This window comes from Zootoca vivipara, unplaced genomic scaffold (assembly GCF_965207765.1).
Source record: "Zootoca vivipara unplaced genomic scaffold, rZooViv2.hap1.1 HAP1_SCAFFOLD_62, whole genome shotgun sequence".
In the NCBI taxonomy this organism is placed as follows: Eukaryota; Metazoa; Chordata; class Lepidosauria; order Squamata; family Lacertidae; genus Zootoca; species Zootoca vivipara.
In genome coordinates this window covers 1-18,258 of record NW_028291101.1, presented here as the reverse complement: position 1 = coordinate 18,258, position 18,258 = coordinate 1, and the positions used below count along the sequence as shown (strand labels likewise).

The window sequence follows — 18,258 nt, the reverse complement described above, 5'->3', positions numbered from 1 at the left end:
AGAGAGGAAGGTGAGAGAGAGAAGAAGAAGAGGAAGAAGAAGAAGAGGAAGAAGAGGAGGAGGAGGAAGAAGAAGAGAGGAAGATAGATATTTCCTGAGGAGGGAGCCTGGTCCGGGGCCCGCCTGCCCCGTGTCGCCCCCTGTTGGCATCGGACACCAGGAGCGGCTGAGAGATGGCTGGTGAGGGACTTGGGTGAGGGCGCAGTCCTCTCTGCCCTAGAGTTTGCCCGGGGAACATGAGGGGCGAAGAGCTGAAGGAGGGACGGGGCAGTGGGGGGGGGTGATGAGCTGCTCTACAGGTGGGCGTCGTGGCTGCTTCAGCCTCTGCCTCGCGCTCTCCGGCTGCTCGCTGCGAGAAACGGCTGCGGGCCCCGACGGGCCCCCTTCGGCCTGATCCGGCGACTCCAGGGTTCTCATGATGTTCTGTTCCTCTCCCCTTCTAGGCCTGGACCACCCCAGCACGAGGCGGGCGCAGCTGCCCATCCTCGTGGCCTCGCTCCTGCTGGTGTCACATGCGGCTCTCGGAGTCAGGCCAGCGCCGGTCCTCGACGGCAGCGCCGAGAGCGACTTGAGCCTGCGGCTGCGGCTGCTGCTCCTAGGGGAGGACCGTGCCGCCGCTGCCGCCGCCTGGCCCCTCCCACCCCCGCTGCCGGCTCCGGGGCCCGACGGGGTGGCCCTGCCCTGCTGGTGCGCTCGCTGCCGCGCTCGGGCCACGACGTGGAGCTGCTGCGCCGCCGCCTGGCCGAGCGCCCGAAGCACCGCGACCCGCCGCTCTCCATCGACCTGACTTTCCACCTCCTCCGTTACATGATGGTGATATCTACCGTATGCTACAAGAGCAGGCCCTCTGCACTTCCTCTCTCTCCCCCAAGGTTGTTGTACGAAATTCCCTTAGGAATCAATGGCGAGACCCGGGATGCAATAATCAGTGTGTGATGGGGCATCACCTCTGAAGCAAAGCAGCCTCCAAGAGGGGAGTGTGTGAAGACCCCATTCTTCTGGGGACCCCTTTCATCCCCAAAGGTTCCCTTGGGTGCAGCTGCTGCTGTTCCTCTGCTGCTTCTCCCTGCCTACGGTACCATGCTCCACCCTCCAGCCACTTGACTTCAGTAGAGGACAGGACAAACAGCCCTTCCTTCACCCTTGGACAGCAGTGAGGGATCACTGTCTTACTCACATCAAAGTCTTGCCAGGATTCAACATATAAAGTGATGGGATTCAGGCAGGCAGGAATCCTTAAACAAATACCCATTGTCCAGTTGAAACTGGAGATTGCTTTCTGAAGAAGAGCACAGATAGGGAAAAGGGTGTGTAGTGACAGGAAGAAGGAGAGATTATTTTTATATTGTTTCCCTTACTGCCACAAAAGTTTAGAGGATATGTGACTATCTAGCTATCATGCACTCTGTGATTTGGCTGCAGATCCTCCGACACACCTGACAATGCTTGTTTTCCTCCAAAGCTGTTTTTATTTGTGGGCTGCTTAATATAAAGCAGAAGTGTTTGGGGGCTAAATGTAGCACCATCAAGGAAATCCGGGGAGTCCCATAAGTACCCTGGAAGCTTGGAGGGTTTGAGGAAGGGAGCCCACAATTGTTATGACAATGCTTCTTAAAACTATGGGGTATATTTTGGGCAGAAGATGCCTGGCTGAGGCTCCTGAGGTGTGCAGTTTCCTTTTTGGCTTGTTGCTGTTCTTCTCCATCCCTTGCTGGGTCTGGCCAAGGGATGCTCCTGGGGTCCGTCTGGAGGCGGCTTCTCTGGGGACTCAGCTTCACTATCTGCCGCGCCTTCTCTTTGTGTCCCCCAGTCAAAAGCACGGTGCTTTCTCATTGGCCTAGGTGTGGGAGCTCCAAAGGGGTTTCAAACTGCAGGCGGATTGTTCCCTTCCACTGTTGTGCTGGGAGCGTGCAGGATCCCATCTAAAGGCTGCAATCTTATGCCCACTTACTAGGGAGCAAGTCCCACTGATCTGAATGGGCTTACTTCTGAATAAATATGTTTTGGCTTGAAGTGCAAATTGTATATTTTTTTCTCTGCTGATGTTACACCAGCGTAAGATGGCCAGTTCTGCAGGGCCAGAGCATTGCCCGTGATTCTCCCGCACCCTCACTGTCAGGGTTTGTTGTGACTACTCTTGAGTAACGACCGTCCACATGCTTGTCTTTCAGACGTTTTTATTGGTGCACATTATTTACAGTGTAACGGATTGCTCATCTCATGTCTACCCGCTCGAGTCAGATTCCTGCACTAAATCCTTCCACGTTTTCGACCAGCATAAAAGCCTTGGAACTGAGAAGTGCCTCCCTTTCCTTCTCTGTCTGCCCTATTCCTGTCCACTCTTTCCGCCTCTCTCTCTTCCTGCCTATGGAGCAGGGGCTCTCCAGTGCTGCCAGAGCCCTGGCACTCCTTAGCCTGGAGAAGAGAAGGTTAAGGGGTGATATGATAGCCATGTTCAAATATATAAAAGGATATCATATAGAGGAGGGAGAAAGGTTGTTTTCTGCTGCTCCAGAGAAGCGGACACGGAGCAATGGATTCCAACTACAAGAAAGAAGATTCCACCTCAACATTAGGAAGAACTTCCTGACAGTAAGAGCTGTTCGGCAATGGAATTTGCTGCCAAGGAGTGTGGTGGAGTCTCCTTCTTTGGAGGTCTTTAAGCAGAGGCTTGACAGGCATATGTCAATAATGCTTTGATGGTGTTTCCTGCTTGGCAGGGGGTTGGCCTGGATGGCCCTTGTGGTCTCTTCCAACTCTACGATTCTATGATTCTAGGTCTGGGTTAGAAAGAGCAGATTGCCATGTCTTCACGGCTCTCATTGTTTCAGGATGGAGACTCTCTCAGCTCCGCTGAAACCGCAGATGTCTCCATTTCTCTTTATGGGGAATTCTCCCTTCTGCCCTGGGAGAGAAGACCTGGAAGGTCCTTCCACGAAGAATGAGATTGGCGACTCCATGCTTTACCTCTGTGCTCTCAGCATCAAAGGGGCCAAAAGGGGGCGGAGCTGTGCAGGAGGAGGCAGGGGGCATGCAAAGCCCCCCTGCAGACCCATCCCCCCATTTAAGGGGACAGCAGGAGCCCTGCCTTCTTCCCCCCCCACCCTCAACGCGGGTCCCACACCACTCCCTGCCCCACATGACGACGTCACCGAGGAGCTGATCCATGGCTGCTTTAGCTCCGCCTCCCTTGCTTCCGGATTCCTGCGCATGCGCGGGTGGAGGAGATAGAAGAGGGTAGAGTGATAAGAGCATAGACGGGGCTCTCTGGCTCGGAGCGCGGCTCCTCCGCTTCGGACTCTCCTTGGCAGAGGCTCTCGCGAGAGCCAAAGAAAAGGGTCGTCTCTTGGATCTGCCGTCCAACTGGGGCGGGTTCTTCGGGGAAGCTGGGGTTGCCCCGCCTGGATTTGAACTTTAAATGCCCTGCCAGCACTTGGTAAAAAGGTGAAGGGCCCCCTGACCATTAGGTCCAGTCGTGTCCGACTCTGGGGTTGCGGCGCTCATCTCGCTCTATAGGCCGAGGGAGCCGGCGTTTGTCTGCAGACAGCTTCCGGGTCATGTGGCCAGCATGAGAAAGCTGCTTCTGGTGAACCAGAGCAGCGCACGGAAACGCCGTTTACTTTCCCGCTGGAGCAGTACCTATTTATCTACTTGCACTTTGACATGCTTTCAAACTGCTAGGTTGGCAGGAGCTGGGACCGAGCAACGGGAGCTCACCCCGTTGCAGGGATTCGAACCGCCAACCTTCTGATCAGCAAGCCCTAGATTCTGTGGTTTAACCCACAGCGCCATCTGGGTCCTGTCAGCACTTGGAGTCAGCCCCAAAAGGCTAGCAGAGCAGCTGACCTATAGTGAATTAAACCCCAGGTGGTCCTTCCTTGTAGAGTTACAAGCTAAAAAACAGGCATAGGCAAACGCCAGCCCTCCAGATGTTTGGGACTACAATTCCCATCATCCCATCATAATAAAACAGCCATAGATTTGCTTGGGGGGGGGGAGGGAATTTCAAAATGTCTATATAAGGGCAGGCACACCTTTGTTCTGGGTCTTCCTCCTTCTTGTGAGGGGAGCACCCTGTTGCAACAGTTCAATAAAGATCAGGCTTACTAGCTGTTTTGCTTCTCAAAATTCTCTGGTTGGCCTCTGTTATTTTCGCGTACCGATGGAGAACCTACAAAGGCCTGGAAACGATGCCTTATGAGGAACGGCTTAGGGAGCTGGGTATGTTTAGCCTGGAGAAGATAAGATTAAGGGGTGATATGATAGCCATGTTCAAATATGTAAAAGGATGTCATATAGAGCAGTGTTTCCCAACCTAGTGCCTCCAGATATTTTGGGACTACAACTCCCATCATCCCTAGCTAGCAAGACCAGTGGTCAGGAATGATGGGAATTGTAGTCCGAAAACAGCTGGAGGCACAAGGTTGGGAAACACTGATATAGAGGAGGGTGAAAGGCTGTTTTCTGCTGATCCAGAGAAGCGGACACGGAGCAATGGATTCAAACTACAAGAAAGAAGATTCCACCTCAACATTAGGAAGAACTTCCTGACAGTAAGAGCTGTTCGACAGTGGAATTTGCTCCCAAGGAGTGTGGTGGAGTCTCCTTCTTGGGAGGTCTTTAAGCAGAGGCTTGACAGGCATATGTCAGGAATGCTTTGATGGTGTTTCCTGCTCGGCAGGGGGTTGGACTGGATGGCCCTTGTGGTCTCTTCCAACTCTAGGATTCTACGACTCTACAAGGGCTCTTGTGTACCCCAAGACTTCCTCCCAAGGTGCCCAGAACTTCCCCCTGTTGGTGAGGACCAGGCGCCAGGCAGTCGCTCCCCTTGGGCAAATGGAAAGTGCCCCATTGCTGATCCCCTATGGATCCCCTTTCTCTTCCGCCTTCCCTCCACGTGGTTCTCTCTCTCTCTCTCTCTCCGAGGTTTCATGGCGGAGCATCTTCCGCCTTCCCCGTCGGGCAGCCCCGCATCTCCCGACCTCCTTCTCCGCCCGGCCTGCGCCGCGGCAAGAGGCGGGCGAGCAGCAAGAGCGGCTGTCAAGTCCGGCCCGCGCCTCGCCCCGGGGGCCGGAGGCCGGAAGCCGACGCCCCAGGACTCCTCTCCCCTCGGCGCGGAGTCTGCGCTCTCGCCGCTTCCGGCCTGGCTCTCGCGAGGGCAGGGGCTCCGCTTCCCGTCATGCCGCGCGACGTGAGCGGAACCGGAAGCGCGCGCGTGTCTGGCCGCCCGCCCCGCGGATGGGCGGGAGGAGGCGGGGCGGGAGCGGGAGCGGCGGGGGAGAGAGGCGGGGCGTCGCGGAGGAAGAGGCGGGGCGGCCCCGTAGCAGCGGCGCCGAGAGGCCCGGCGAGCGGGAGGCGCCCAGGGCTGGAGCCGCCCGTCGCCGCCCCGCGAGCCCCGCCGCCGCCGCCTCGGCCGGGCAAGATGCCCCGCCGGAAGCAGCGCCACCCGCAGCCCGTCAAAGGTCAGCGCGGGCCGGGATCGGGGGCGGCGGGCCGCGTGGGGAGGCGGGGGCCCCGTCCGGGTCCCTCCGGGGCGGGTAAAGGGAGCCTCTTCCGCCGATACGGACTCGCCGCTTGGACCGGGCGGCGGGGGGGGGGCGTGTGGGTGGCGGGGGGCGTGTGGGTGGCGGGGGGCGTGTGGGGGTCCTTTTCCGGGTTGGGGCGGGGGCGGGGCTGCCCGGGACCGCCGCGCCCGTCTCTGACCGGATCGCCCCGTCCGCCCCTCCCCGTCTCGGTCTCTTGCAGTGGACGCGGCGGGCACGGCGGTCGATCCTCCGGGCGAGGAGGGCCTGGCTCCGCCGGGCGCCTTCCTCTCGGAACACGAGCTGGAGCTGGAGGACGAGGACGACGAGGAGGAGAGCGGCGCCGCCGCCAGCCTGGCCTTCGAGAAGGACTCGGAAGGTGCGGCGGGAAGCGGGCGGCGGGCAGAGGCAGCCGGGAGGGTCGGAGCGCAGCGCGGAATCAGACCTGTCAAGTTTTCCCTTTTTTCGCGAGGAAGCCTATTCAGCAGAAGGGAATTTCCCTTAAAAAAAAAGGGAGAACTTGACAGCTATGGGGGGAGGGGCGGATGGGCAGGGGGGCTGCAGGCAGAGGAAGGGCTCCCCCAGGGCTGCCAGAAAAGGGTTAGGGATCGCTCCCCCCCCCACTGTGGTAACCCCCTGTTGTGCCAGCAGGAAAGGGACTGGCGGAGGTGAGGATGCCCCCCGCTGCCCCCCTGATGCCCCCTCCTTGTGTGCCACAGACTCCCTCGGGGGGACGCCCGGACTCTCGTCCTACGTGCTGAGTGATGAGGAGTTCCCGCCACTGTGCCAGGCCCAGGACAATGGCGAGGGGCCCGGCCGGGCTTGCCAGCACTGCGGCCTGCCTGCGCCCGCCTCTGCCGCCTGCTGCCTGCCCGAGGAGGAAGAGCTGGAGGAGGAGGAGGAGGAGGAGGAAGAAGGTTCCGCCAAGGGGCGGGTGGTCTTCTCCTGCCAGCTGTGCCCCTTTGCCTCGCACTACTCCAGCCACCTCAAGCGCCACATGAAGACCCACAATGGGGAGAAGCCCTACCGCTGCCCGCACTGCCCCTACGCCTCAGCCCAGCTGGTCAACCTGACACGCCACCTGCGCACCCACACGGGAGAGAAGCCCTACCGATGCCCCACCTGCCCCTTTGCCTGCAGCAGCCTCGGCAACCTCAAGAGGCACCAGCGGGTCCATGGCCAGGAGCGCCCGCTGCGCTGCGGCTCCTGCACCTGCCGATGTGCCCGGGGCAACCCCCTGCAGCGCCACAGCCCCGGGGCGCAGGGGGAGTCGGAGGCGGAGATGGAGGGCCCAGCGACTGCAGAGCAGGAGACAGGTATGTGGGGCAGGGCGGGGGTGGGGGTCCAACCCCTTGCAATGCAGAAAGACTTCCGGACAGATAGCCACCCAACAGCTGCTTAGCAACCTCCAGTGAGCACCCTCCAGTCCTCACCCTTATTAATGAGCTGGTTCCACAGCTCTTACTGTCAACAATAATAATAATAATAAATAATAATAATGATTTTATTGTTTATACCCCACCCGTCTGCTTGGGTTTCCCCAGCCACTCTGGGCTGCTCCCAACAAAATATTGAAAACACGATAAAACATAAAAAACTTCCCTAAACAGGGCTGCCCTCAGATGTCTTCTAAAAGTCAGATAGTTGTTTATTTCCTTGACATCTGATGGGAGGGCATTCCACAGGGCGGGTGACACTACCAAGAAGGCCCTTTGTCTGGTTCCCTGCAACCTCACTTCTCGCAGGGAGGGAACTGCCAGGAGGCCCTCGGCAAAGACCTCAGTGTCTGGGGGTGGAGACGCTCCTTCAGGTATACAGGGCCGAGGCCACTTAGGTCAAGCACCAACACTTTGAATTGTGCTTGGAAACATACCAGGAGCCAATGTAAGATACTTTAGGACTGGTGTTATATGGTCCTGGCGGCCGCTCCCAGTCACCAGTCTTGCTGCTGCATTCTGGATTAGTTGTAGTTTCCGAATCAAAGGTAGCCCCACGTAGAGGGCATTGCAGTAGTCCAAGTAGAAGATAGCAGAGCATGCAGCACTCTGGCAAGACAGTGTGTGGGCAGGTAGGGTCTCAGTCTGCGTACCAGATGGAGCTGGTAGACAGCTGTCGGGAAGCTCTTCTTAAACTTTAGTGGGTATCTCCTTCCTTGTCCTTTGAATCATTGGGCTGAACATTGGGAATAACTTTCGGACAGTAAGAGCTGTTTAGCTTTGGAATGAAACGATATTGACAAGCTGGAAGGAGTCTGGAAATCCATCCTTATAAGGAATGTTTGTGGGAGTTGGGTCCGTGTAGCCTGGAGAAGAGAGCAAGAGTTTGAAGGCTCTTGGCCACTGCGAGTACAGGAGCCCGTTGGCCTGATCCAGCAGGCTTTCCTTATGTTTCTATGAATCCTAGCAATGTAGAGTTGGAAGGGTCATCTAGTCCAGGAATCTCAACTAAAGCGTTCCTGACAGTTGGCCATGAGAAGTCTGGAAATGCTGTCCCCTGGAAGATGGAGCCAGCTTATTTTCTGCTGCTCCAGGGGGCAGGATCTGAAGCCTTGGCTTCAAATGACGAGGGAGGAGATTCCAACTCCACATTAGGAAGAGGTTGCTTGGCCATCTATCAGCGATTCCTTAGCAGCAGCAATTCCTACATAAGGGATTGGACCAGGAGACCCCGGGAAGTCCCTTGCAAACAAGATGAATTTTAACAGGGAGAAATGTAAAGTACTACACTTGGGCAAAAAAGAAAAAAATGAAAGGCACAAATACAGGATGGGAGACACCTGGCTTGAGAGCAGTACATGTGAAAAGGATCTAGGAGTCTTGGTAGACCACAAACTTGACATGAGTCAACAGTGTGATGCAGCAGCTAAAAAAGCCAATGCAATTCTGGGCTGCATCAATAGGAGTATAGCATCTAGATCAAGGGAAGTAATAGTACCACTGTATTCTGCTCTGGTCAGACCTCACCTGGAGTACTGTGTCTACTTCTGGGCACCACAGTTCAAGAAGGATACTGACAAGCTGGAACGTGTCCAGAAGAGGGCAACCAAAATGGTCAAAGGCCTGGAAACGATGCCTTATGAGGAACGGCTTAGGGAGCTGGGCATGGTTAGCCTGGAGAAGAGAAGGTGAAGGGGTGATATGATAGCCATGTTCAAATATATAAAAGGATGTCACATAGAGGAGGGAGAAAGGTTGTTTTCTGCTGCTCCAGAGAAGCGGACACGGAGCAATGGATTCAAACTACAAGAAAGAAGATTCCACCTAAACATTAGGAAGAACTTCCTGACAGCAAGAGCTGTTCGACAGTGGAATTTGCTGCCAAGGAGTGTGGTGGAGTCTCCTCCTTTGGAGGTCTTTAAGCAGAGGCTTGACAGCCATCTGTCAGGAATGTTTTGATGGTGTTTCCTGCTTGGCAGGGGGTTGGACTGGATGGCCCTTGTGGTCTCTTCCAACTCTAGGATTCTATGACTGATTTAAAGCCATTCCTAGCAAGTAGTGGGGAACCAACAAATTCCTTTTTCTGCTTCCCAAGATTGTGGCCTCCTTATTGGAAGGGATCTTCAGCCTAACCTCTACGGGGTCGGCAGAGTCCAGCCGTGTGGGAACCAACTGGAGCAGATAAGAGGAAAGGGGGGCTCTAGGTGGACGCTGCGTGCGGGAGCGCAGAACGTGGTTCACGTTTTGGGCTGCAGGGGTTCCCTCGCCCAGCCCCCTTTGCCCCACTCACTGCTCTTTCTCCTCCGCAGAGCCTCCGCTCTTGGCCCCAGGCTCCCCGTTCCTGAGGTCCGAGGACTCTACGGCCGTCCTCCCGGAGCTGCTCTTCCCCTTCACGTGCCGGGCGTGCGGACTAGTCCTGGAGGCGGACGAGGGCCTGGGCGAGCCGGTGTGTGGGCGCTGCAGCCTGGCGGTGCTGGGGGCCGAGCCCTCGTCACCCAAGGGCTTCTCGTGCCAGCTGTGCCCCTTCGTCACCACCTACCCCAACCACCTGGCGCGGCACATGAAGACGCACAGTGGGGAGAAGCCCTTCGCCTGTGCCCTCTGTCCCTACGCCTCGGCCCACCTTGACAACCTCAAGCGCCACCAGCGGGTGCACACGGGAGAGAAGCCCTACAAGTGCCCGCTGTGCCCCTACGCCTGCGGCAACCTGGCCAACCTCAAGCGCCACGGCCGCATCCACTCGGGGGACAAGCCCTTCCGCTGCCGCCTCTGCTCCTACTCCTGCAACCAGAGTATGAATCTCAAGCGCCACATGCTGAGGCACACGGGCGAGAAGCCCTTCCAGTGCCGCATCTGCCCCTACACCACTGGCCACTGGGACAACTACAAGCGTCACCAGAAGGTGCACGGCCAGGGCCTGCCCGAGGAGGAGGGGGGCCCCAGCCTGGACAGCAGCCTGCCTTGAGGGTCAGCGGGGGGAGACCGCGGGCACCCGCCACACCAAGGCCCCAGCCTCCTCTCTGGGTGCCTCTGCATAGGAATAGGCTCAGACTGCAGGAGGAGGAAGAGGGGGCCTCTTCCACTCGCCAAACAACCCCCCCAAGACTGGGGGAAGCAGCTGTAGGGACCTTTCGGGGGGGGGAGTGGAGTTTGTGCCAGCAGCGGACCACTGGGACCTCCTTGGCCAAAACGCAGCTGGGCACTGCCTGCTCCTGAGGATTGGGCCCTTTTCACGTCACCTGGAAAAGATTGTATCTGTGGGGCAGCAGAACACTCCCCCCCCCCAAAAAAAACTCCGACTGAGGGCGGTTCTTGGTGCTTTTCTGTCCTCTCTGTGCCTCCTCCCCAGCCCCTTTTAACTGTGGTTGCTGCTTGAATCTGTGTAATTTATATCGTGTATTAATGCATTAAACTGTTTTCTTATCTTGCTTTATTTTGGCTGGGGGAGAGCAGCAGAACCGAAACTCACAGGCGGCAACTGGCATTGCTGGGAGGTGGCTCCCCCCTCTCCCCCGTAAACCCTTTCTGGGTGAAGCAGGAGAAACACGGCTCACACAACTCTCTGCAAATCTATCGAACTCTGCAAAGACCAGACATAAAACTTGGGCATTTTTATTCCACCAAGTGGCCCAGCTGCCACTGCGGTTGGAGCGATTGAGAAGAACACTATGGCCATACCTAGGTTTGCGGCCACAATCTGTTCCGGGGAGCCGGTCACTCCCTGAATCGGTCGCTCCACGATGCACGCTTCTGAGCGTGCGCAAAGCACCGATAGAGCGCTTCTGCGCGTGCTGCACAGATCGCTCCTGTGCATCCGAGCGCCGCGGAAGCCGGATGTAAACACTTCCGGGTCCGCGGTGGTCGGAAACTGAAGCAGTCGCAAACCGAGGTATGACTGTACAACACTCCCAGGGATGTGGATTATCGTTTAGAAACAAATTTACTTGTAGCGATTATTTTCTGTTTATTGAAAGGAGGAATATTGGGCGGGACTTTGGTTTTGGGACATCCTGTATCGCCCTTGAACATGGTATTGCATATTTTAAGGAAAGGCTGTCATTTAAAAGAAACCAGACCCTTGGTGGAATATAAATGCCCAATTTTTACATCTGGTCTTTGCCAAGCTCCATAGAATTGCAGAGCGTTTGGCGAGCTGTTTCTTCCTCTCTCTGTATTCCTTTGTGTTGCGTAAGGCAGGAGGAGACGCAGACAGGACTTCCCAATCATGATCTATTTAATCATTGCCACAAACATTCGTTCGTGTTCATCTGTAAACAGCAGGGAGATTAAACAAGGAGATTACAAGCCTAGCAGTTACACAGAAGTCTATTGGCCAGCGCCAGAGCTGCGTCGGATCGCTGTGCAAAATGTCCACTCTATCCTAATTTGGCGCGTATGGAGCTGAAGCCGCCAGCCGGCAACCCCACCCCCTGGCGAGGTGGGGTGTGTGGAGCCGGCTGGGGTCGAGGCACATCGAGGTCAACCCGGGAGGTCGTACATTCCACGCGGGGGGTGGGGGGTGGGGCAGGCTGCCTACAGGTCCTCGTCGCCGATGCCCTCGAAGGCGTAGTTGCCATGAAAATCGTTCGCCCCGATGTCCGTGGCGGAGCTGGAATGGCTGATGGCTCTCAGGCTGACCGAGCTGAGCTTGCTCTGGGGAAGGAAGGATGAGGGGGGAGAGTGAGAACAGGCAGCCCCTTGGAGCTGGGGCTAGATGACCCCTGGGGTCTCCTTCCACAAGTCAGGGATCGAGGGAGAGGCAAAGGGAGGCGCTACTCACCGCAACCTTCGTGAGGGAGTCCCGGCTGGCATCGGGCGAATCCTGCTGGGACAGGCAGACATGTCAGAGGAGACCAAGCCCCCCCACGGGCAAGCTGGGGCAGGGGTCTAGCGGGGTTAGGGGCTTCTTACCAGGAGAGGGGGGGACTTCACAGCTTGCTGGCTGTCGGAGCGCTGCAGGGCACCGTTGGTTCGCCGGCGAAACAGCTTGTGGGGGGGGGGGGAATGACAGCGAAGTAGGTGAATCTCGTGCTCCTCAGAAACAGGGTGGTCCTGTTTCAGCCCCACTCTAATTGGGACAACCGGGAAAGCAGAGCAAGATTGCTGCCCCCCGCCCTGCCCCCCCAGGTCTGCTGGGGGCCCAGAGCCTCACCTTGCGGATGCTGCCCCCAGACTTCTTGACCATCAGCTCGTCCACCATCGACTGCAAACAGATGCTCAGCATTATCGCCTGCGGGGGGGGGGGGAACGACACGGAGAGATCTTGTGATGTTAGTCCCATGTGCCACGCTGCCCCCGCCCCCCCCCCAGCAAGAGCCCCGGTTTTGCTGACCTCAGGCAGGAAGTCCAGCCTCTTGCGCCATATTTTTGGGGCTGTGAGTCAGACTAGAATAAAATCCGGTTTGCATTTCTCAAGAAGTGTTTGGAGTGTGTTATTGGGCAGGCGTGCTCTCGAGGGCGGAAGCGGGTATGGGGCAGGGCAAGGGGGTCCCAGTGTGGACGGATGCAGCTGCCCCCCAGGGCCAAACCCTCCCGCCTCACTGCTAGGCCTACCTGGGGGCTGGTGATGGTGACCCATTGTAGGCGGTCTTTGCTCATCAGGTACTCAAAGGCCAACTCCAGTTTCACCTCCGACTTGCTGCCTGCTGGGCCAGACGTCCCGTTATGCACGGGGACCTGGAAAGGAGCAGGGGTGTGTGTGTGAAGCCTTTCTGCGCTTGAGGGGGGGGGGGACGACACACCCACAAATTGCCAGGGGAGAAAGCGGGCCGAGAGGCAGCCACCTGCCCAATCGGCCAGACGGGCACAGGACTAGGGGCAATTGAAAGGGGCTCCCTGCGCATCACTCACTGAGGATGTGACCCTCCAGCAGCGCATGCGCGTCACTTTGAAGCTGCCCTCCTTGATCTGGTCGTTGGGCAGCTTGACCTGGAAGTTCAGCTCGCTGTTCCCGGCACCCACAATGACGTGGCAGCCCTTCTCGGGGAAGTCCGTCACACAGGGGTCAAACTTGAGATAGCCGTAATACTTGAGGGTCTGCGCCAGGCGGATGAACTGCGGCAAGGAAAAAAAGAGTGGGAATCTCTGTTGGAGGGGGTACTAAAGGGTCCTCCAGTCCAACCCTCCAAAACCCAGGAATCGTAGGCAGTGTTGGAGCCCTCCAAACAGAGGAGCTGGGGGCTGGCAGCGCCCAACCAATGCAGGGTCCCAACCAACCTCCTTTTTGGAGACTTTCTCCTGCAGGGACTTCAGCTGGCGATGCTGCTCTTTGTTTGCCAGGATCCAGCCCCTCTCGATGTCGGCCACCGTCTGGAAGGGGACAGGAGAGGAATCTTGGAGCTGTATAGAGTTTGAGGGGACACCGAGGGTCATCTAGTTGAACCCCGTAGCCCAGCCAGGGTCCCGGCGCTCACCTGGGCGTAGAGCAGGTTCAGCCCCACCCGCTGCTCCATCACGTCATCGTCGAAGGCAGAGTCCCAGTAGCTATGGGGAGAAGGGGGAGCAGATGCCGTTAGAGCAGGTTTCCTCCAACTGGGCCCTCCAGATGTTAGAATAGAATCATAGAGTTGGAAGAGACCACAAGGGCCATCCAGTCCAACCCCCTGCCATGTTTTGGACTACAACTCCCATGATCCCTAGCTAGCAGGACCAGTGATCAGGGATGATGGGAATTGTAGTCTCAAAACATCTGGAGGGCTGAGTCTGAGGAAGCCTGCATTCGAGGGACTGCACTGCCTGGGGGTCTGGCCTCTGGGGTCCCCCCCCCCGTGGCAGCAGCAGCCCCCTCACCTCTTGCGCAAAAGGATCTTGTACTCGGGGTTGCGGAGGCTGGTGACCGACACGTAGGGCAGCTCAAACTCCTGCAGCTTCCGGATGACTGGGAACAAAACCAAGGCAGAGCTGCAGCACCAGAACCCAGACCATTGCCCCTCCTTCCCGCCCCCCAAATTCCCCCTCCTTTCCCTCCCCAATCCTGCCAAGCGGGTCAGGTCAGGTGGGCGTGGGGTGGGGTGGGGGGAGGGAGGACACTCACAGGAAAAGGCCCCGTCCTTGGCTTCTCGCACCAGGAAGAGGTGGAAGTAGCCTATCAGGTCCTCTGGCAGGTCCAGCTTGGAGGCCACGGCCTGCGGACAATGGGGAGCAATTGGGGGGGGGGTCACCAAAAGCAGCTGCTTCCTCCCCTTTCCCCCTCCCTCCCTTCTCTGGGGAAAAAGACCTGCCGTCTTAAGAAAGGCAGAAAACACATTCAAGGCATTAACTTACAATCTGCTTTAATGTTTTAACTTTGGTACATCATTAACTTCCTCTTGGATTTCTTAATAAACTCCCTGCCCCCCCCCAAAAAAAATCCTTTCTGGACATGTCGATCGCACTCCCCCTCCCAAAAGGACTCGCCTCCAGGAGGTCCTCCGTCTGGTCCGAGGTGAGGAGGTTGACCTTGACCGTCTGTCCGTTGGACAGCAGCACCTCCAGCTGCACCTCCTCTGTGGGGATCTGCTGGGTCTCCTGGGGGGGGCACAAAGAGGGTCAGCGGCTGGCCCTTCGCCCACCGGGCCCCTCCCCCCGCCTCCCCTGCCCCCCCTCACCTGCTGAGCCTTGCGCAGGAAGCTGTTGAAGATCTCGCTGCCTCCCAGCAAGGGGTCCTGGCGCACTGTGGGGCAGGAGGAGAGAAAGAAGGGGAGCCATCAGCCTGGGGGGCTCCTGGCCAGGCTCCCCCTCCCCAGGACCCCCCAAGCCCCCCCCTTCCCAGGGACTCACCTGCCTGCATGTATTTCTCTAGCTGCTCCCGCCGCTGCTCCACCTCCACCGGGGTGAGGGTAAAGATCTTCTTCGGGGGGAAGGCGGGCACAACGTTGGCCCCATACTCCTTCCTGAGCTGCAAGGAGGGAGAGCGTGTCAGCCCCCAGCCCGACTTCAGAAGAAGGGGCCAGACCCCCACACCCCAATTGGGGGGGAAGCACCCAGCCAACACCCCTTGGCCTGTGCATGCAGTCTGTTGGAAGGGACCCCCAAGGGTCATCCAGCCCAACCCCCCTGCCATGCACCCCCCTACCTGTTCATGCAGGCCCAGCAGCTGGCTGTAGCGCACCTGGCAGTGCAAGACCCCGTTGACATGGATGTTGTAGGCCTGGCAGGTGAGAGAAAGGTGAGGCCAGGTAAGGCAAACGCAATTGGCACACTTTGACCATGAAACTAGAGCTGATGAAGAATAGAGGAAACAAGGCCTTGTCCTGTATTGGAAAATTGTTCTAACTGGAATTGGTCTCATGACTTGGAAGCTTTAAACCAGGCATCCCCAAACTGCGGCCCTCCAGATGTTTTGGCCTACAACTCCCATGATCCCTAGCTAAGAGGACCCGTGGTCAGGGATGATGGGGACTGTAGTCCAAAACATCTGGAGGGCCGAAGTCTGGGGATGCCTGCTTTAAACGGTTTGAAGAAATTATCATTAATCTCCTTCCTGCCCTGAGTTCTTGGAACCTTTCCAGTTGATCTCTAGGGGAGAGAAGGGGGGGCACGTCGGGGGGCCAAGCGGGCCTCACCCCAAGGACAGTCGGGATGTGGCGGGGCAAGTGAAGGGGGCCCTGAACCCCTCCCCCACCTTCTTCTCCTCTGGAAGGAGGCTTCGAAGGGCCGGAGCAGGAAAGTCCGTGGCCCCCGCAGCAGGAGCAGAAGGCCCAAGCCAAGGGGCCGCTTGGCGCAGCTGGCACGCACCCCAGGCTGGCAGCCCGATGGGCCTTCCTCCTCCTCCTCCGAAGGGGGTCCCGCTTGGAAATGGATCGGGGAGGGGAGGAGGCGGGCGGCACTGGCGTGACTCTGCCCCGGTAAGCGGCGCAGGACGGGAGGCCCCACACTAAGGCCCTCCGGCCTGGCTTTGCTTGGGGGGGGGCAGACGGAGCCTGAGCCGCGGAGGAGCCCTTGTCCCGCTACTTCCCCGGGCAGCGCGACCGGGAAAGAGAAGAGGGCCACCGGCCAGCCCGGCAGCAGAGGCCGTCCCGTCGGGGCCCAAGCGGACACCCAGACAGGCGGTGGCGGCTCCCGCGAGCGGCTGGGGGGGACGGGAAGAGCGGGATGTCCGGTCCTCTCCGGGGGGCGTCGGCGTTTCCCTCCCTCCCTCCCTCCCGGGGGGCGCCCTCCTCCTCCTCCTGCCCCGTCCAGCCACGCACCACATAGGCGGCGTTGGCGCCGTCCGCGGCGCGGCTCTCGGTCTCGGGGATGGAGAAGTGCATGGCCGCTCGCTTCGCCTAGCCCTCCGCTACCTCCGGCCCAGGCGCGGGCCCAGCTCCGCCGCCCCGACAGCCGCCGCTGCCTCCGCCATCTTGCGCAAGGAAGGAGAGGCAGGCCCCCGTCGGGGCGGGGCTGGGGAGGGGGAGGGGCGTCCTCCGGCGGCTGCTCCTCCCCCTCCCGGCAGGGGGGAGGGCTCGCCGGAGACCGAGCGGCGGCCACGAGGGGCGCGAGCAAGCCGAGCCCGGCCCCCCGACGCCGCCTCCCGACGCCGCCCCTCGGCTCTCTGCAGCCCGGAAGCCCCGTTGGCGACCAAGGGGCCTCGGGAGCCCGGCCGCTCCGTCTCGGGAGGAGGCGGCTCCGCCCGCGACGGCCCCCCCCCCGCTACCTGACGCTGCCTAAGCAGCCGCGGAAAGGGGGGCATCTCAGCCCCGCCGTCACCGGGGGAGGCGATCCGCACGGAGGGGGCGGGGCGCCGGGCCTGGCTCCTCCCCCTCCGCCGCCGCTTCTCGTCCGGCCCGTCAGGGGCGCTGCAGCATCCGGTGCCGTCGGAGAGGGGAGCCGCGATGGCGGAGCGCAGCAGCGGAGAGGCCGGCGAGCGGCCCGGGCAGGTAGGGGCGCCGCCGGCCGAGGTCGGGTTCCGGGGTGGGGGTGGGGGGACGCCGTCGGGGGGCGGCGGCTCCCCGCCTTTGACGCCGTCGGGGGGCTCTGCTCTTGCGTCCTCGGCAGGCGCCGTCGGGGCTTTCGAGCGCCGAGGAGAAGCTGCAGCAGCGCCGGGAGAAGAAGCTGCAGAAGAAGAAGAAGCAGCAGCGCCGCGACGCCGACGGGAAGGACGAGGCGGAGCAGCAGCAGCAGCAGGTGTCGGAGGTCCCTCGAGGCCCCCTCCCCGTCGCAGAGCCTCTAGCGCCAGGTCGGGGCACCGGAGGGCGGGCGGTGGGCTGGCTCTTCCCCGGCTGCTCTTCCCCGGCTGCTCCCCGCTGACCGGCCGCCGTCTCCCCCTCCTCTTCCCCGCAGGAGCGGAGCCTCCCGCGCCGTCGGCGGCCGACAAGGCGGGCGCCATGCCGGCCAAGAGCAAGGCGGAGCTGCGCGCGGAGCGGAGGGCCAAGCAGGAGGCGGAGCGGGCGCTCAAGCAGGCGCGCAAGGGCGAACCGGGCCAGGCGGCCGCCCCCGCCGCCGCCCCGGCGATGCCCAAGGCACGCCCGCCGCCCGGCGAGACCCAGCCAGGTAAGGCGGAGCCGCCCCGACGGGGAGGGTGCTCCGGGGGAAGCGGCCGCTGGCTGTCACCGCCAAGCCCCTCACCGCCTCCCCGGCCCCGTCGTCCTTCTCCGCAGGGGTGAAGCGGCTCCCGGAGCACGTGCAGGTGGATGATGCGGCGGCGCAGAAGAAGCTGGCCAAGAAGCTGGAGCGACAGCAGGTAGGCGGGTGGGGAGGGGGCTGAGCGGAGGGGGCACCATGGCACCTTCGCCTTTCCTTCTGCCCCTTTTATGTTCCCTTAACCCCACAAGTTTTGCACATTTGGAAGAATGTCATGGCTTAACCTGGCAGTACCTGCTCTGTGGAACTCCCTGCCTCTTGATCTCAAGCGGGCACCTTCATTGTAGTCTGTTTAGCGCTACAGTTTGGTGCCTGCTGCAAACATTCCATTTGAGTTTGTCTAGAATGCTTAGGAAGAGACGTCAGTTTTAACCTTTTAGCATGTTAACTTTTTGTATGTTTTAAAAGTGTTATTGTGTAAAAAAAAACCTTTAACATGGCACCCAAAAAGGTAAAACAAGAAAACCAAGAAGCTATTATTTATTATTGCCTGTAATTTATTAATTGTGTATGCTGCTCTTCATCCTAGATCTCAGGGCAGTTTGCCGCATAAAAATACAAAATAAGAACACAAAAGACATAACAAAAACAACCTCCGCTCCACTCCCCCCACCCCACCCCTCCTGCAAACACATTTAAAAGCATATGTGGCTGGTTAGTCCGCAATGTTCTTTGTAGTTAGTGCATCCATTTTATGAAAATGTAATAGTTAAAGTAACAATAATTTAAATTTTTTTTACCTTCCAGTAGCACCTTAGAGA

General features: G+C 59.1%; 3 protein-coding genes and 1 pseudogene across 7 annotated transcripts; 3 read left to right on the top strand and 1 right to left on the bottom strand.

The window, feature by feature from the left end:
• Positions 1 to 418: 418 nt before the first annotated feature.
• On the top strand, positions 419 to 5,195 carry LOC148683022 (uncharacterized; annotated as a pseudogene).
• Positions 5,196 to 5,208: 13 nt separating this feature from the next.
• On the top strand, positions 5,209 to 10,386 carry ZNF513 (zinc finger protein 513). 3 transcript variants are annotated; one of them, XM_088660228.1, is made up of 4 exons: positions 5,209 to 5,462; positions 5,746 to 5,901; positions 6,174 to 6,838; positions 9,268 to 10,386. In XM_088660228.1, the coding sequence occupies exons 1-4, from the start codon at positions 5,239 to 5,241 to the stop codon at positions 9,921 to 9,923; spliced, it is 1,701 nt and encodes a 566-aa protein (XP_088516354.1). In that variant the 5' UTR covers positions 5,209 to 5,238; the 3' UTR covers positions 9,924 to 10,386. The 3 variants fall into 3 exon arrangements, with proteins under 3 accessions (XP_088516354.1, XP_088516355.1, XP_034966682.1); XM_088660229.1 differs by having other exon boundaries at positions 9,054 to 10,386; XM_035110791.3 differs by having other exon boundaries at positions 5,279 to 5,462; positions 6,242 to 6,838.
• Positions 10,387 to 11,174: 788 nt separating this feature from the next.
• SNX17 (sorting nexin 17) lies at positions 11,175 to 16,284 on the bottom strand. 3 transcript variants are annotated; one of them, XM_060273258.2, is made up of 15 exons: positions 16,126 to 16,284; positions 15,012 to 15,086; positions 14,717 to 14,834; positions 14,545 to 14,609; positions 14,354 to 14,464; positions 13,992 to 14,082; positions 13,748 to 13,835; positions 13,372 to 13,441; positions 13,175 to 13,267; positions 12,809 to 13,012; positions 12,512 to 12,634; positions 12,111 to 12,188; positions 11,870 to 11,944; positions 11,739 to 11,783; positions 11,175 to 11,611 (listed from the first exon to the last, which is right to left on the bottom strand). In XM_060273258.2, exons 1-15 carry the CDS (start codon positions 16,186 to 16,188, stop codon positions 11,492 to 11,494), a joined length of 1,419 nt encoding a protein of 472 aa, XP_060129241.2. In that variant the 5' UTR covers positions 16,189 to 16,284; the 3' UTR covers positions 11,175 to 11,491. The 3 variants fall into 3 exon arrangements, with proteins under 3 accessions (XP_060129241.2, XP_060129242.2, XP_060129243.2); XM_060273259.2 differs by having other exon boundaries at positions 11,739 to 11,780; XM_060273260.2 differs by lacking the exon at positions 11,870 to 11,944 and having other exon boundaries at positions 11,739 to 11,780.
• Positions 16,285 to 16,382: 98 nt separating this feature from the next.
• LOC118082930 (uncharacterized) lies at positions 16,383 to 17,668 on the top strand. The gene is made up of 4 exons (XM_088660230.1): positions 16,383 to 16,794; positions 16,913 to 17,093; positions 17,198 to 17,407; positions 17,515 to 17,668. The coding sequence occupies exons 1-4, from the start codon at positions 16,750 to 16,752 to the stop codon at positions 17,619 to 17,621; spliced, it is 543 nt and encodes a 180-aa protein (XP_088516356.1). The 5' UTR covers positions 16,383 to 16,749; the 3' UTR covers positions 17,622 to 17,668.
• The last annotated feature ends 590 nt before the right edge of the window (positions 17,669 to 18,258 follow it).

What these genes read in the sequence shown, in the direction of transcription:
- ZNF513 (XM_088660228.1), top strand. Translation starts at nt 5,239, where the DNA reads ATGGGCGGGAGGAGGCGGGGCGGGAGCGGGAGCGGCGGGGGAGAGAGG. An exon ending in CTTCGAGAAGGACTCGGAAG is followed by an intron (nt 5,902 to 6,173) that starts GTGCGGCGGGAA and finishes TTGTGCCAGCAG; the next exon opens with GAAAGGGACTGGCGGAGGTG. An exon ending in GACTGCAGAGCAGGAGACAG is followed by an intron (nt 6,839 to 9,267) that starts GTATGTGGGGCA and finishes TCTCCTCCGCAG; the next exon opens with AGCCTCCGCTCTTGGCCCCA.
- SNX17 (XM_060273258.2), bottom strand. Translation starts at nt 16,188, where the DNA reads ATGCACTTCTCCATCCCCGAGACCGAGAGCCGCGCCGCGGACGGCGCC. An exon ending in GCGCCAACGCCGCCTATGTG is followed by an intron (nt 15,087 to 16,125) that starts GTGCGTGGCTGG and finishes CTCACCTGCCAG; the next exon opens with GCCTACAACATCCATGTCAA. An exon ending in ACTCCCTCACGAAGGTTGCG is followed by an intron (nt 11,612 to 11,738) that starts GTGAGTAGCGCC and finishes TTCCTTCCCCAG; the next exon opens with AGCAAGCTCAGCTCGGTCAG.
- LOC118082930 (XM_088660230.1), top strand. Translation starts at nt 16,750, where the DNA reads ATGGCGGAGCGCAGCAGCGGAGAGGCCGGCGAGCGGCCCGGGCAG. An exon ending in CCGGCGAGCGGCCCGGGCAG is followed by an intron (nt 16,795 to 16,912) that starts GTAGGGGCGCCG and finishes CGTCCTCGGCAG; the next exon opens with GCGCCGTCGGGGCTTTCGAG. An exon ending in CGCAGAGCCTCTAGCGCCAG is followed by an intron (nt 17,094 to 17,197) that starts GTCGGGGCACCG and finishes TCTTCCCCGCAG; the next exon opens with GAGCGGAGCCTCCCGCGCCG.